The following is an 18419-nucleotide window of genomic DNA, read 5'->3' as shown; positions in this document are numbered from 1 at the left end:
CCCCCAGCAACTCAAAAATGGTTTGTCCCAAGACCATGTGACCAGCACCATATGATGTCATTTTCCTCTGTGGAGGCCATTTCAAACACACCATGGTGAGTCTCTTCTCAGTTTTTTCAATATTTGATGTAGAAAAGCATATTGTCAACGGCCGTATTATTAACCATCAACTATGTTATGTACATCGTCATGGCTAAAAAGTTTTATTTATTATAATGAAATTTTGTGTTGAATTCTTACATTAACCTGCTCAAAAAAATGGCATGTGGTTAGCTAGGCTAGGTCCACCATTTCTGTTATGGGGAAGAAATATGGAAATTGTCAACTAAGTTATGGTCAACTAAGTTACGGTCAACTATCTTTCAACTAAGTTACATCAGTGCTCTATGGCATATCATTATCATTAATTGTTTCTATGTTATTTATATGGACTGAACATGTGTATATATATAAATATATATATACATTTTATATAGATATATTATTTTACTTTTAAAAATGATACATTTAAATAGGTCTCCGCAGCTGAGAGACAGCGGAGATACAGGGCTCGTCGTGACGCAGATCCTGAAAGAAGGGCAGCATGTTTGGAGAAGCAGAGAGAGGCATGGCACAGGCTCAGGTCACATCGAAAGGTGAAGACAGTGGCAGATATGAGTGAGAGAGAGAAAAGAAGAAAGAGGGCCTACTGGAAGAAAGCAAAACAGAATAGCAGAGAGAGAAAGAGCAGGCTTGAGAACGTAGTTACACCACCGGACAGTCCAGACAACCATCCACCTCAGAGCAGCAGGTAGAGTTCATGAGGCAAGACAGAAACAGGTTTATGCATTTAATGTTCCCAGTTACCCACATGTTTTGTCTGTACATTAATATACAATATACTGGTTGTTTATTTCAGACAGAAGAAGACTGGAAGAATAAAGGCCAAAAGAGGAAACTCAAAATTACATAGAGAAATACAGAAACTGAGAGACTTGCTTGAAAAGCAAAAAAGAAAATCAGATAAATTTCGCAAGAAACTAAAAAGATACAATAGCACTTCAAAAGAGCATGTGTCAGAATCCCCAGGATCCAAGACTAGGCGACAACTTCAACATGCCTCTGTTTCTTCTGAGGTGCGCAGGTCACTGCTTGTGCATAATGCACTCATGGCCAACATGAAAGATGCCTTTTTCACCCAAAACAAAAGGGCACATAGGCGGATAATGTCAGGGCTTGTAACAGGAAGAATCCTGAAAAAGTATGGCTTACAGCATGAAATGACTAAAACACTACACCTGTCCAGAAAAAAGAAGAGACTAGCTGATGCTGAAGGGAAAATTAAGTACAGAAGCCTGTGCTATAGATTGCAAGAAAATGTTCACGAATTTTTGACAAGGGATGAAAACAGCCGTTTGACGGCAGGGAAAGCTCAAACAATCACGAGAGGGAAGAAGAAAAAACAGAAGAGGTTTTTAAATGACACCTTGAGAAACCTCCACAGGAAATTTCTCATTGACCATCCTCATTCCAGCCTTTCCTACTCCTTGTTTTGCCGTCTGCGTCCATTCTGGGTAGTTCATCCAACAATCGCAGACAGAGAAACCTGTCTTTGCAAGGTCCATGAGAATTTTTCATTTCTTGCCGAAAAGCTTCACACGCTTAAATTAATTAAGTGTGTGGACATGGAGGATATGATGACATCCATAAGCTGCAATACAAAATCAAAGGACTGCATGTACAATGTGTGTCCTGATTGCAAAGGGCAGGAGTTTGCTATACTAGCAGAAGGTGACCTGCAGAAACGTGTCGAGATCACTCAGTGGTTGTCTGAAACAGTGATTAGAGAAAAGAAGAACAATGATGGTGTCAAAGAAATGGTCCCTATGAGAATAACAGCGAAGAAGAAAAAGGAAATAGAGTTAAGAGACATGCTGGAGATGTTTCAAGATCAATTGACCCATTTGAAACGGCATGTATTTAACATCAAAAGTCAATTTTCACATTACCGTGAATTGAGGCTAAATATGTCCAACAACGAATGCTTAATTCACGTGGATTTTTCTGAAAACTATTCATGTAAGCTTTCATCTGAAATACAAGCAATGCACTTCAACCAGAAACAAGCTACCCTCCACACAGGAGTTCTTTATGTTGGGGGGACAGCAGAGCACATGTGCTTTGGCACTATTTCTTCATCAAAAGAGAAGGGCCCTCCTGCCATATGGGCACATCTGTCCCCCATTCTCGATGAAGTCAAGGCCTCACATCCTTCTATTGAGGTGGTGCATTTCTTTAGGCAGAAGGGAAATTTCTACCTCTTGACTACAGAGCTGGTGAACCGTGGCTTCAAAAGGGGAACATGGAATTTTTTTGAAGCGAGCCACGGGAAAGGTGCTCCCGATGGAGTGGGAGGCCTCCTGAAACGGACGGCTGACAGGCTTGTAAGCCAGGGGCATGATATCGGATCAGCAGAGGACTTATACAGTGCTTTGGTTGATAGTGGTAGTGTACGAGTGTTCTACATCTCTCAAAATCTTGTGAATGAATTCCTCAAGAAGATGCCAAGTTCTCTGTCAGCAGTGCCTTCAACCATGAGAATACATCAGGTGGTCACAGGGTCCTTGGGAAAGCTTCTCTATCGAGATGTAAGTTGCCCTTGTACCACCAGGCAAATGTTTGAGTGCCAGTGTGAAGACACACATGCCTTCAGCTTTGAGGTTCAGCCATCAACCCCTGCACTGCCTCTAGTACACTCAAACAAGGACAATGAAATTCTGTGGAGTCCTCAATTGATTGGACAGTGGTGTGTTGTGACCTATGAGGAGACAATTTACCCTGGCACCATTCAGGAAATCACAGAGACTCATGTGCAGGTGAAGTGCATGAGTAAAGTTGGACGTGCAGAGAACCGCTTTTTCTGGTCCCTGAGAGATGATGTGCTCTGGTACTTGTTTGAAGATGTTTTGCGAATTATTCCTCCTCCAAAGCCAGTAAATTCCCGCCATGTTGAAATTGATCAAGATATCTGGTCAAATTTGTCAAAGATCTAACTTCATCTAGATCTAACTTCAACGTTCATTTAGAGGCATTCTCTCTCAAATATGTTTTGTGTGCAGTGTTTCACCATTGCATACTTAATGCTAAAAATAAGTTTTAGTTTTTTTTTTTTTAAGGCTCTGTTGCATCAGCCTACTGTTCTGTTGAAGAGTTTTTAGAGTTTTTTTGGTATTGTTAAATTACTTGAATTGAGCTGAGAAATGAATTACTAAGAGTATGTGTTGCATTTTATCAGTGCATTCTGAATGCATTAAAAAACTTCAAAAGGATTTGTTTGGGATTATATAATTACTATTACTATGAGCAATCCCTGTTATGTCAGATACTGACTAGTTAGTGTTGACTTGGAGGTTCTCCATGAAATTATATGTAGCTGTTTGTATTTTTGTCACTGCATTCAGAATGCATAATTGAGAAGTTCAGGTCACTAAGTTCATTCCATAAGAATTAGCTTGTTTTATTGATTGATTGAATATTAATTGTAGGCTTTGTGGGGACATTTTAAAGCTATTTCCTGATCACTATATTCAATTTCCCATGAATTTATGTGTGTAGTGTTTGATCATTTCAGATTTTTGAATGCATAAAGGATGATTTTACATCACAGGTCTTTGTGAATTGAAAGTTTTGTTTGTGTGCATTTCAATGTATTCTCCGTGGAATTATGTGCATTTCTGTACTGTTTAATAATTCTACATTTAAAATAAAAGAGGTTTTCACCGAAAGCAACTTTGCTAATTAAATTCTGTCTCATGAATAAAATGTTGTCCATGGTTAACAATATGTCCGGTCAACTGGGTTACTAGTGTCAACCGTGTGATTTTCATTGTCACCTAGGTTACACTTAGATTTTTAAAGTTAAAATAGCCAATATTGATGTTTCTGACATTTTTAAGCATTCTACTTATTTGCATAGGTTGGAGTTTACTATAACATCTTTTTTAATAATCAAAAATAACTTTAATGGAGATTTATGATGAAAAACATCCTTGTCCATAAGGACAGTTATAAATACATTGCATGTTCATCTTTAAAAAAGGTTGATTATGAAAATCATTTTAAATAACAATTGTGTGTGTGGCAGAAATAGACTCAAGAGCCTTCTAAATTGCATTTAATTTCAAGTGCAAGACTGAATTGAATGGTTTGTATAACACCCTGTTTGTCCGTAACATAGTTGACAAACTCTGAAGTAAAAACATGTTTTTAATTAAAAAAAAATTAAAAACAGTTAATATTTAAGCTCTGCAGATAACAGATATGTAACACTGAATTAATATACTATATTGAGACACTTAATGTTCCACTGAGAAAGGACAGTGCTTTTGTGCTTTTTTGCTGACATGAAATGTACCCTAAATTAGAGAATGACCCTACTAGCTACTTGAACAGTAGCCTGCCACTGATGTAGGCTAGCTAGTTACTCAGCCTTCTCGGCAGCCTACTTTGTACATGCAAAAACACATGAAATGTGCACTTCATTTATGAAATTGAGATATATTGCTGTGAAGATATTATGTTCATGATGTGTTTCCCCCCTTTCTTTCCAGAGAAAGCATTCAAGTCACTTGGAAAGATACAATGCCCTGACAGCCCCTCGAAAAAGAAAAGCTGAAAACCCAGTTCCCTCCACTTCCAGACAACTGAAATTAGGAGAAACAAAAATTGTGAATCAAACAAAGGTAGACAACGTAGTCATAAATTTTGTAATTCAGAGTCTTCAACCATTTAGTGTGCTAGAACAGCCTGCGTTTAATGCTTTAGTGCAAGAGCTACAGCCTAATTCACGTGTGATGTCCAGAACTACATTGCGCCGGAAAGTAGAAGAGGGTGCCCAAGAAATCAATAGAAATATTAAACAAGCAATGTCCTCCATTGAATTCATTGCCACAACAACTGACTGTTGGAGTGCAAGAAGGAGAGGATTTCTCGGGGTCACTGCCCACTGGGTGGATCCAGATTCATTGAAGAGGTGCTCTGTGGCACTTGCTTGCCGGCGGATTAAAGGGCCACACACTTTTGATGTGTTAGGCAGTGCATTGAATGACATCCATTGCGAATGTGGCATAGAGAAAAAAATAGTTAGAACCACCACAGACAATGGGTCCAATTTCATAAAGGCATTTAGAGAATATGGAGAACAACAACAAGATGAGAACAATAACTGTGCCTCCAGTGTGACTGAAGAGGATGCTTGCAGTGATGATGATGAACAGGAAGAGGAAGGTGTTGATGTTGACTTCATTGAGGTAACACCGATCTTAATGGAAGATGATGGCTTACAATTTCAGCTTCCAAAGCATCATCGCTGTGCATGTCATCTATTAAACCTTGTTGCCACAGTTGATGCAGCCAAGGCCAATTCCAATGACTCCTATAAAAGACTGTCACGATCAGCTTTTGCGAAATGCAGTGGCTTATGGAACAAGACATCTCGATCCTCCACTGCTTCAGATATCATAGAGGAAACGTGCAAAATACAACTGATCCGGCCAAATGACACACGATGGAACTCATTATTTCTCTCTGTTGAAAGAATCGTGAGAATAATCAAAGATGAAGGAGAAGGGGCCCTGAGAACTGTATGCACTGCACTGAAGTTGCCAATGTAAGTGTAACTTTTTTAAAATATACCTTTCATTCCAATATGTAATTTTGGAAAATATTGCTTAACTATTCAGTTGCTTTAAGTAAGGGGAAATGGAGGACAATTATAGTCCGAGCAGCGTCACCATTCATCACACACACACACACACACACACACACACACACACACACACACACACACACACACACACACACACACACACACACACACACACACACACACACACACACACACACACAAAATCACTCACTCACTCACTCTCTCACAGACAGACACACACACACACACACACACACAATCATTTACTCTCTCACAGAGACACACAATCACTCACTCTGTCACAGACAGACACACAAACACACACACACACACACACACACACACACACACACACACACACACACACACACACACACACACACACACACACACGACTTAAGTGTTCTTTATGTTTGTTAGGTTGAGTTCAGTTGAAATTTCCTTTCTGGAGGAATTTGCCAGAACCATGGGTCCTCTCGCCAAAGCCCTCAACATCCTTCAAGATGAGACGGATGTTCAGATGGGATGGCTTCTGCCAACTCTGACGCTCCTCATCAATAAGCTTGAACGAATCCACATAAATTCCAGGTAAAGATTCTTTCCCCTCATGTTATTAAGGTGTATTCCTTATCATACACAATTCAACTCCCTTAAAACTTCATATAGCATACGTGTAGGAAGTTAATGTGTGCCATTAGTAAAATTATTTATAAAAAGAGGCCTTTATGAACACATTGACCAAGAACACAATAGATGTAAGACCGTCAAATCATATTTCACAATTAAGTATTGGGATGCTTGTTGTTATTGTCATTGTCTCAGTATAAATGCACGCTGTAAATGTTGTGATATTGTACTGTATCAGTTTCTCTCCCCCACCTCTAATTCCAGGTACTGCAAACCTTTGGTGGATGCAGTCCTAGAGGGACTACAAAAGCGCTTTAAAGACATGATGGCAGAACCAGAGTTTATTGCTTCTGCCATCCTGCTCCCAAAATTTAAAACAGCGTGGACATCTGATGAGAACCTATTAAACCTAGGTATGTATCTATGTATGTACATATGTTTTGTGGCATTTTTATTTCAGATGTCATGCGCTTAGTTCACAAAACAAAAGTAAACAAAAAAACTAAACAAGCACATTTATATAAGTTTATTTACTTAAAAGGGTGGGGGGTTGTGACCTGGATTCATATATATGCCTAAAAGGCAAGTTTGATGTAGATGGACCCCATAGCCTTATTGTTCAAGGTACTACATGCTGTTCATGTTGTTCAGGAAAAAGAACAAGGAAATTTGACACAACCTAGACTGAGTTGTGGCCAGGGAGTAAAGCTGATCTAATGGGGCATAGAAACTGATCTTTGCCCTCATATGTCAGCTTTAGCTGCCTATCCATAACTGTGCATGTTGCTCCAAATTAGTTCATTCTTTTTCCTCTGTACTGTACACTGGAATTTCCCTATCATTTATATAACATGATTTCTGGCATCTGTCCCAATATATGTTGTATATTAGGACTTGCCTACATCAAGGACCATCTGGAGGAAGAACGTTCACATCAGTCACCAGCCAATGGATCGAGTGCTTCAGATGACGATGACTTCTTTTCAAGCATGAAGACAACTCATGGGCAGGAAAGTGTTAAACAGCTAGAAGGGTACCTTGCCTCTAAAGTAGACAACAAAGAGATACTGCAATCTTATCCTGCGGTTTGCAAATTGTCTCTTAAAATCAACACTGCCTTACCAGCTTCTGCTGCATGCGAACGTCTCTTTAGCACTGCTGGACTGATTTTCAGCCCAAGAAGGGCAAGATTGGATGCCAGAAATTTTGAAAATCAGCTCCTTCTCAAACTAAACAAAAAATATTTTAGCTTTAGGTAGGTCATACAGTTAACAGTGCTATTTATGTTATTCTTCTGTTATAGCACATCACTACTAGTTAGTAGTTCTACATTCTACGTACTTCAGGGTAATCTGGTGGTGTGTTAGTTTCTGTTTTTGTGTGATTTATGCAAACACTAACATTTGTTTATAGAGTGGACATACAGCTGTGTTGTAAGGAGTCATGTTTAGTAAATTGGAAAAAAGACATCCTTTGTAAACTTTGTAAACCTTTGTAAACTTGAGTAAATCCGTTTTTGCAAGTTATTGCACAGCTCGGCTGTGATATAGTAAAGGAGCAATGTGCCATGTGATAAAGGAATAAGATTTCTACATTACTTCAAACAATAAATTGTTAAAGAAATACGTGTCTAATGTGGTTTCCCCCCACCCTATTTATTCCTAATCATGTGGTTTCCATTTAGTAGGATGTGCTTATGATAATTTCAAAAGATATCAGTACCAGATATCACAAATAGAAAACATTGTATTTTCAGAGTGGTGTTAGTGGGCTTTTTTTTTTTTTTTTTTTACCTTGTATGACTTGATTGAGTGTATAAAGGACATGACAAGACATTGGAACTACATTAAACCAAATTACTTTTACTTTTGATACTTAAGTACATTTGAAGTCAAGTACTTTTATACTTTTACTCAAGTCGACGTTTAACCTGTTAAGCTGCAACCCCACTTTTGAAAAATCCCAAGAAATGACATACCCAAACTGAAACAGATACAGTTCATGAACCCTTTGTACTAAAAGCACAAGTATGATCTCATTTGAAAGCTGACACCTGGCAGTTTATTGTAATGTAGAATTAATTATTGTCATAATGACAAAAATTGTTATAAATAGCTTCAAAGTTTTGTAAAGTTATTAGAAATTATTTTTTATGAAACATCCTCATGAAAATAAAATTGAAGTTGGCCCTGGAGCAGTCTAGAAATGCACTACAGCTAATGCCACATGTCTAAACATTTTATGTTTAAAATCTTAAGATAATAAGTCCAAAACTCTGTATTTAGTGAAATGTTTTTCAAGACTATGTCATGTGACTTTATTTTGATTTGATGCTAAAATGCTACTGATATTTAGTGTCATCTTCTTACCATCTATGCAGTATATTGTCTTTATTGTTTTGTGGTGCAAACGAGCCCCATTCAGTCTCAGTCTCCCCCTGCACACATTCACACCTCTCCAGCCAGGTTATGGCTCTAAATATGCATTTCTTTTGTCTGCATTAGTTACTAACGACTGGCTATTCACATGCTATTCATATGGTTTCAGTCACTAATTTATTTTCTCAAAGTTCACCCTTACATTCTAAACTGTTTTAAATGCATTTCGTGAATAAAGAAACATTTCAGTAAGCGTTCAAAAAATAATAAAAATATAACTTCTAGGTGGCAGGTGCACCTAGGGCTAGCTAGCATGTTAGCTTAGCACACCATCAATACACGACAATTTATGAGATTAAAACCATGTTTGTGCTTATAAACTTACTTTATAAAGCAAATCGAGTATTTTAAATAATTTTCTGTGATCTAATTTGGCTTCAGATAAAAAAATCAGACAGAAAATATACTATTGTATACTGTTCTGCACAATGATAGTCTATATAGATTAGCATTACATTATAAATATAATCTATTATTATGGAAATACCTGGCATGGATTGAAAAACACAGGTAACTCAAATATCATAGCAAACATGTTTATTGTCTTCAAAACGACTGTATCTCCATGTTACAGCGCGATCTGTTGTTAGCTGTGTGTGTGTTCGAGGCTTCCTGGATTGTCACATGATTATGGCACTTCTTCATGTTCTAATACTGTGCACAGGGCGGCGAGGGCGCCCTCATGCTATTGGTATGAATTGAAAACGCATTAACAGAGTATACAAACGCTCATAATGATTACATCGACGCATTTGGGTATAAATTCAATAAATATTATTCCTGTCTATAGAAATCTGATGTAAACCTATGAGAATATATCAATATTTCTCCAAATCTGCACATTTTTTAGCTAAAAGCCCGGAAGGACGTTGTTTTGTGTATCGCTGTCATGAGGACGGCACGGGAGTTTTTTATGAATGAAAGCGGCTGACGCGCATAATTCATATCAAAGGTATCGACTCATTTTTTCATTTCATAACTCCTGACACAAATTAAGAAATAACTGTCGCTATAAGTTTCTCAGAATACAATAGTGGTCAAATTCTGAAACTTGAGTCTTATATCTTTGTAATGATGTATAGTTTGTCAAGGTATAACATTAAATCTGATAGTAACTTTGAACTATTTATAAAAAAAACCGCTTCAGTGCGCCCGCGCTCTGGCAACGGTTAACAGGTTAAAGGGAGCACTTCCACTTTTACTGGAGTAATATTTTACACTAGGTATCTCAACTTTTACTCAAGTACATAGTCTGTGTACTTCGTCCATCACTGCCTTTTATTGAATCCAGACAAGACAGAGGTAATACTTATCGGTTCAAAAAACCACCCACAAAACCTCTCACAATACAACTTTAACATAGTAGGATGTCCTGTTACTTCATCCTCTACAGTAAAAGACCTGGGTGTTATACTAGACTGCAACCTGTCTTTTGAAAATCATATTTCATATGTTACAAAAAGCGCCTTTTTCCACCTTAGAAACATTGCTAAGCTACGTAATATGCTATCTGTTTCTGATGCAGAAAAGTTAGTTCATGCATTCATGACCTCGAGACTAGATTACTGTAATGCTTTATTAGCTGGTTGTCCTGCATCCTCAATAAACAAGCTACAGTTAGTTCAAAATGCCGCCGCTAGAGTTCTTACTAGATCAAGAAAATATGATCATATAACACCAATTTTATCATCACTACATTGGTTACCTATAAAGTCCCGTATTAATTACAAGGTATTGCTACTGACTTATAAAGCCCTAAACGGCTTAGCTCCAGTCTATTTAACCGATCTTCTATCGCCCTATAATCCACCGCGCTCTTTAAGATCACTAAATTCGAGGCTTTTGGTCATACCTAGGATATCCAGATCCACCAAAGGAGGGAGAGCATTTTCACATTTAGCTCCAAAACTCTGGAATAGTCTTCCGGATACTGTTCGTTGCTCAGACTCGCTCTCCCAGTTTAAAACTAGATTAAAGACGCATCTCTTCAGCCAGGCATTTATATAATACTTTTAATCTTACAGTTAAATCCGGTCTCTACTTCATAAACGCCAGAGGAGAACTGGCCCCCGACTGAGCCCGGGTTCTCCCAAGGTTTTTTTTTCTCCATTAGGTCACCTGATGGAGTTTTTCGGTTCCTTGCCACTGTTGCCTTTGGCTTGCTCAGTTGGGGATATTTGGGGATATTTAATTGAATTAATCAATCAACGATACTATTGATCAGCATTACCAAACGTGGACGTTCCACTAGAAACAAACATTGATGTATTGTTTTAATTTATTACTGTGAAGCTGCTTTGATACAACCTATGTTGTGAAAAGCGCTATATAAATAAACTTGACTTGACTTGACTTGACTTAAACAGCGTGAAGTTTAGGGAGTTAACCCCGGGAGGAGAACTTCCGGCCCTGGAGAAGACGGATCTCCCCTGTGTCTCCCAACCACGGTAAGGAAACAGAAACAGGAAAGGTTAACAGTTTATACTAAGTGAACAAGGACTGATATTTTTAAAATTAGGGTTAGGGTTGGCAAAAAATGTCACCGCACGCGCGCACACTGAAGATTTACAGAGTCTCACTCCAGCCAAAGTCCCAAAGTTGGCAACCCTGCATCTCTGCAATATAATTAATAAAGGCTGGTTTCTAAAGTACTTCTTCCTGCCTCTATGTATTAATGTTCATGGGTAGCCTAAATGGGTTCCATTCAGACCTTAACATTAAGTATTTTACTGTTATGTGTCAAGAAGATTCAACGATATTTTCACCTGGCTAGACCCAATGTTTAGATCTGTTGTGGTATGTTATGCAAATTAGCACATACATAGATTATGCACAGTTTGTTCATGTTAACAAACAATTTCAAACAACTTGTAATACATTTTTTGTTTGTCTTGATGTAAGTAATCAACTCAGTAATTTTCATGGTGATATCTAAAGGTTAAAATTTTTACCCAATTCACGTAAAAGAAGAAGAATGAATAGGTGTATGAATAGGCTATATTTGGGTCTTTTTCGAAACTTTCCCCTAATGGAATTATCCTGGGCTTTTTTTTTTTTTCTTACTCAGGACATATTGAGGATACAAAATCAGTTGAGTTTGCTTCTGTTGCAATTTGTTCAACCTTTTTTTTCATAAAATGACTGGACTATTAGACACTACCGACATCTTGTGGTCAAAACATGGAAGAATCCGCCTTTCTCTCCAGAATGACCCAGCCATTTTTAGCCTATTTCATACAGTATAATAAATCAAAATAAAAAATACTCTTTCAAATATATTTTTACTTAAAATGTTTATTAAGTCAGTGTCTGAATAGGGGATGAAAACATTGTTAATAGCAAAATCAGTCTTGTGAAACATTGTAAAATACTACATGTAATAAATAAACACTGGGAAAGTCATTTAAAAAGCAGTTGTTTTCCACGGTAGGTGCATTACACTATTTTACTGTAATTGTAGTTGACTAATAGGGGCACAAAAAATACATATTTCTTTCGTACATTAGAAAGAACTACTCTGAAACAATTTGTGTTGAGAAGACCACTATATAATGACGTAAAAGTTGATGATGATGCCAAAAAGATTTGCATGTGCAGGGTAAGATTTGTTGAAGTGAACGTAAGATTGTAAATTAAATTTAAATTCATATTTATGTTTATGTCGTTAGCATGAAGCTGCAGTTTCACAATACATGAATTACACTTACAGTACAGTACAAAACAACAATAAATGTTGCAAACCTTTTTTCTTATGCTTGAAACACTATTTACACCTTTACACCTGCCATTTTATAATCTTTTACATACCATACCAACATTTTACATATGATTTTTGTGGCCCTCCAGAGGACTAATTGTTGTTTAAACATGATGAATGTATTTATGATTATTAATGTCCTGCATTAAACACTTTAATGTAATCTATAAACAGTACCATTATTTGTTTTTATTATTATTGTATATATATATATATCAGTGGCGGCTGCTGGTCTTTCAAAGAGGGGAAGCTTATTTTTGGCCTACATCATAAAAATTGTCTATTTATTTAAACGTAAATTCAACATTCCTTTTCAGGAAAATTTTCTGTGACCCTGTCGTACCAACTCTTCAACTCAGTCTTTTCCAGTGACTTGACCAGTGTCCTCTCAATGGCCAACAGAGTTCAATATAATAAAGGTATAAATAATAATATAATATAGTATAATAATACTAGTACTAATAATATATATTTTTTATTATCTTAATAATTGTTTTAATTATTACTACTAATAATAAAAATATATAATAAGTAATAATATAATAAAGGTATAAATGTATAATTGTTAGAAATGTATTATGAAAATTGGCTAGCAATTTCGACAAGCAAATACCAAGAAATAGGTTGCAGCAGTTTGTCTTTCGACTACACTTGAAAAATCCGCGATGGGACTGAGCTCGAATAGCTTCAGCGTCAGTGACTTTTTATTGTATGAAATCGCTGTCAATCAAGAGGAGATGCAGTCTTTCGACACTCTCCAATCATCACACAGAAGCCTGGAGTCCAGGTCAGCCCACTCCTCATTAACTCCCAGAGACGCTGAACGTTCGTGGGCGGGACATAATCGCAGCATTTATCCAATGACCGTCTAGTTTCAAAGCACTGAAAAAAACTGTTCAGAGCAGCCCCATTGAAGTCAATGGACGCTGGGCTTCAACAGGGAAATGCACTGTGACGCTACGGGAATGTATGAGAAGGAAATCGAGTCAGCCGACCTGCTATATGTAACTGATTCTGATAAACTCGTCTTTGAGATGAACGTTTTCAAATGCATTTTCAGTCATAAAATGTGAACACAATAGTACATATTTGACCATTAATATTTTGACATTATAGGGAAGCCGAGCTTCCCTAACAGTCTTAAAGAAATCCCCACTGATATATATATATATATATATATATATATATATATAACCCAGCATTTTTTTTGAGTGTACAGTAAATTTTAAACTCACACATTATACTTCATTAATACAGGTTCATATGTTAATGATTCTTCATGATTTCCATCTTAAATCATACACTGAAGGTTCAGAATTATTGGAATTACATTCTGCAAAGCTCCTGTTATATTAAGGGAAACAGTAGGAAACCACTGAAAGTGCTGCGGTTATACTGGTCATCAAATATCCTCGTGTCAGGCCAAAGTCTCACATAGACAACATCTCCAACCTCCAGGATCAACACAACTCCATTAGAGGAGTTTAACACATTCTGAGGCTGATGACCATATGCCAAAACTACACGCTCTCCATTCTTATAAATGGATGCACCTGATGCAGTTGGGCCATGACCATATACAGAGACTCTGAACATGTACGCTCCTTTCAGCGGGGCTGTGAAAACACCTAAATCAAATAACAAGAGATACAGAATCAGCTGTTTCCTGTATGATTGTTTAATTATCAAGCACACTGTGTAATAGTTTCAAAAGATGGCAGATGATTTCAGGCTGTTTACATGACAACAATGTACTAAAAATGGACAAGTTTTTTCTTTGCATTTTTCATGGACAGATGTTGTCAAAACAATCCCCATTAACACAGATTCGTGGAAACTACTTTAAACGCTGTATTCTGCTGCCTGGCCAGTAGGTGTCAACATCACTTTGTAAAGAAACTCCACGCACCTTTAGACTGATCACGTAATCACAGTTTTCACAAATTCACATTTTTGTTTTTTATATGGAGATGATAATGGTATTGTTTCCAAAAATTTGCACTTCAAAGCCCAATTTTTCAAGTGTTTAATTGAAACTGGTGTCGTGTAAACAGCCCCTAATTCTCTAATACACATTACACAACTGCAGAGAGGTCTGAATGGAGCAGAAGGATTTTCATTATTATAAACTGAGTTTATGACTCATTTCATTGATCATTACCTGTAACTGGGTTGTAGGCGTTCCCTATGTTTGTGAAGACGTTCCTGTAGGTCAGTGTGATTTCAGAGGTAAAAGGACCAGTATATCCACCGCCAGATTGAATCAGTGCAGCTGAAAAAGCTATTTCTCTGTCTGTTGTTGAAAAACATAAGCAATATTGTGATATATTACTCTATTACACTGAGAATTTACAGGTGAAACTCGAAAAATTTGAATAGGCTATCGTGCAAAAGTTTGTGTATTTCAGTAATTCAAATTAAAAGGTGAAACTAATATATTTAGTATATATAACTATATACATATGCATGATTATACTTTTCAGATGGCTGACATTTCTGTATTTAAAATCTTTTTTTTATTAATATAAAAAAAAACTTGCGTTCGATACTATAGATCATACAATACTCTTAGATCGATTACAAAATTATACTGGTGTTCAAGGACAAGCATTAAGCTGGTTTAGATCGTATTTATCTGACCGCTACCATTTTGTTTATTTAAATGGAGAAAAATCGATCATAACTCCAGTAAACTATGGAGTGCCGCAGGGATCTGTGTTAGGCCCTCTATTATTCTCAATATATATGCTGCCACTTGGAAATATTATAAGGAAACATGGAATTAGTTTCCATTGTTATGCTGATGACACTCAAATCTATATTTCATCACGGCCGGATGAAAACGCTAAATTATCCAAATTGACAGAGTGTGTTAAAGATATAAAAGATTGGATGACGCGTAATTTTCTTTTATTAAATCCAGACAAGACAGAGGTACTACTTATCGGTTCAAAAAACCACCCACAAAACCTCTCACAATACAACTTTAACATAGTAGGATGTCCTGTTACTTCATCCTCTACAGTAAAAGACCTGGGTGTTATATTAGACTGCAACCTGTCTTTTGAAAATCATATTTCATATGTAACAAGAACAGCCTTTTTCCACCTTAGAAACATTGCTAAGCTACGTAACATGCTATCTGTTTCTGATGCAGAAAAGTTAGTTCATGCATTCATGACTTCGAGACTAGATTACTGTAATGCGTTATTAGCCGGTTGTCCTGCATCCTCAATAAACAAGCTACAGTTAGTCCAAAATGCCGCCGCTAGATTTCTAACTAGATCAAGAAAATATGATCATATAACACCGATTTTATCATCACTACATTGGTTACCTATAAAGTCCCGTATTAATTACAAGGTATTGCTACTGACTTATAAAGCCCTAAACGGCTTAGCTCCAGTCTATTTAACGGATCTTCTATCGCCCTATAATCCATCATGCTCTTTAAGGTCACTAAATTCGAGGCTTTTGGTCATACCTAGGATATCCAGATCCACCAAAGGAGGGAGAGCATTTTCACATTTAGCACCAAAACTCTGGAATAGTCTTCCGGATACTGTTCGTTGCTCAGACTCGCTCTCCCAGTTTAAAACTAGATTAAAGACGCATCTCTTCAGCCAGGTATTCATATAATACTTTTAATCTTACAGTTAAATCCGACCTCTAGCATATAAACGCCAGAGGAGAACTGGCCCCCGACTGAGCCCGGGTTCTCCCAAGGTTTTTTTTTCTCCATTAGGTCACCTGATGGAGTTTTTCGGTTCCTTGCCACTGTTGCCTTTGGCTTGCTCAGTTGGGGATATGTGGGGATATTTAATTTAATTAATCAATCAACGATACTATTGATCAGCATTACCAAACGTAGACGTTCCACTAGAAACAAACATTGATGTATTGTTCTAATTTATTGCTGTGAAGCTGCTTTGATACAACCTGTGTTGTGAAAAGCGCTATATAAATAAACTTGACTTGACTTGACTTGACTATTATTGTTTTCATAAGCTGTAAGCCATTATCATCAAAATTATAACTTTTGCACGATATTCAAATTTTTTCGAGTTTCACCTGTATACACTGAATTTAACATCATTCAAGCACACTTTCACCTCTATTTTCCTTTCTCAACTCCACTTGACCCAGAGTAAGATTTGAGATTTCTGTGTAGGAATAAAGATTCTGTTAAATGACATTTACACTGATTATTGTAATAAATAACACAATTTACACAGTATACATTCAATTTTAACTCTAACATTTACACTATGCATCATATTGCATTGGTGTTTTACTTTGAGGATCATTGATAAAAGAATGAATGTTTTGGTGAGGTACCATCATTTTTTTTGTTCATTTCATCCCTCAGTTGCGTCTCTAAAGCTCTGATGTTTGTTTTCTGCTCTGTAACGGTGGCGGTCAGTTCTCTGATGTTCACTTTCTGCTCTGTAACTGTGGCGGTCAGTTCTCTGATGTTTGTTTTCTGCTCTGTAACGGTGGCGGTCAGTTCTCTCAGCGCTGCATGGATGTCAGTGAAGAACAGATGGTAGTTTTGTTGGCTGTCAGTTGAAGCTTCATCTCTCAAAGTGTCTGTTTGAGGTGGATTCTGTCTTCCGTCCTCAGATCTGAGCTGTTGACTGATCTCATTCTCATTGAGTCCTCCATTTACCTGATGCTGTACGACACACACAAAGGTTTCCAACAGCAGCAGTAAACATACTAAACCCTTCATTCTTCACTGATGTTTGTTTCCAGCTCTTGCTCTGTCATCCTCACAGCCTCTCATGTTGTTTTTATAGTGTCCTGATGTACTGTCTTTTGTAAATGATTTACATTACTTCAGATAAATAAGTAGTTCAAGTTAATAGAATCAAAGGGATGTTCAGGGTTCAGTAGATGTTTATCGCTGAGTCAAAATTATCCCCCCCCCCCCACACAGAACAGTGTTTGACCAGATGTCCAAACATGTGCTGACTGTTAATTTCATCAATTCGGGAAAAACGCACACACATAGCAATTCCCCCGCGGCTCGGAGAGCAAAAGTTCAGCACGCGGTTGTGAACTTTCGGCATCTCCACCACACACACAGAGACACTCTCATACCTGGACATTGTGTTCAAAAATCACACTTGCCAATGTATTTTTGAAATATATTTGTGTTGTGTGTCATCATCCCTATACAGCAGACCGCTATAATTTAGTTTTATGATATACTCAAAGAATGAAATGCTTATTATTATGAAAAGTCATGTAACTCCGTGTTATTAACTGCCAGAACCACGGTCCGTGGTATCATCGTGTTCAGGAAGAACCAACGGTGTTGAATTCTTAACTCAACGTATAAAATTATGCATTCTTTCATTAATACCAGGTTATCAATGTTTTATAACCAAGTTTATCCCTCCAGTACGTTGCTCCAGAGGGTGTGTACTTAGTGAACAAAGAAAGTTTGGCGCCACACACATCCGCCCAAACGATTGGAGTAGGTACGTGAGGAGGCGTGACGTGGTTTCCTTCATAACACGGAACCACGCTCCCTTCTTGGCAGTTCGCCAGAGAGAGAGAGACCCGCCTCCTTCCTTCCTCCAAGAAACCTTCGTTTGCATTTTATTTCGTTTTTATTTCTAAGACTTTCTTTTCTTGATACTCTACTTCAGTTTGATAATTTCCTTAAAACACCAACGAAACCACCTTAAGACTAAATCATCTTTGGCTAAGTTTTGGCAACGCTCTGACCATAGCAAACAACTCCGCTTTGAAGACGCAGCTGACCACGTGTTCCAGGCTCCTTTTGTCCACACAGACGCACAAACTGGGGTCAATAGGCAGAACAAGTAAAGTACAATTTTAAATTCGCAAACCGAAAAAAATGCTGTTTAAATTGTCTAAGAATTATTAGAAACTGTTGGGG

The 18419-nt window shown here is 37.4% G+C and overlaps 2 protein-coding genes across 2 annotated transcripts in view; both read right to left on the bottom strand.

The window, feature by feature from the left end:
• Positions 1-18419, bottom strand: part of LOC308689308 (uncharacterized protein) — a gene marked incomplete at its 5' end in the record, with an annotated part of 219931 nt that overhangs the window by 31772 nt on the left and 169740 nt on the right. The window lies entirely within an intron of this gene.
• LOC308689686 (uncharacterized protein) lies at positions 13094-17290 on the bottom strand. The gene is made up of 4 exons (XM_081363524.1): positions 16847-17290; positions 16621-16671; positions 14670-14801; positions 13094-14136 (listed from the first exon to the last, which is right to left on the bottom strand). Exons 1-4 carry the CDS (start codon positions 17238-17240, stop codon positions 13856-13858), a joined length of 858 nt encoding a protein of 285 aa, XP_081219650.1. The 5' UTR covers positions 17241-17290; the 3' UTR covers positions 13094-13855.

This window comes from Scardinius erythrophthalmus, assembly GCF_964197995.2.
Source record: "Scardinius erythrophthalmus genome assembly, chromosome: 4".
Classification (NCBI taxonomy): Eukaryota; Metazoa; Chordata; class Actinopteri; order Cypriniformes; family Leuciscidae; genus Scardinius; species Scardinius erythrophthalmus.
This window is presented reverse-complemented; position numbering and strand designations above follow the sequence as displayed.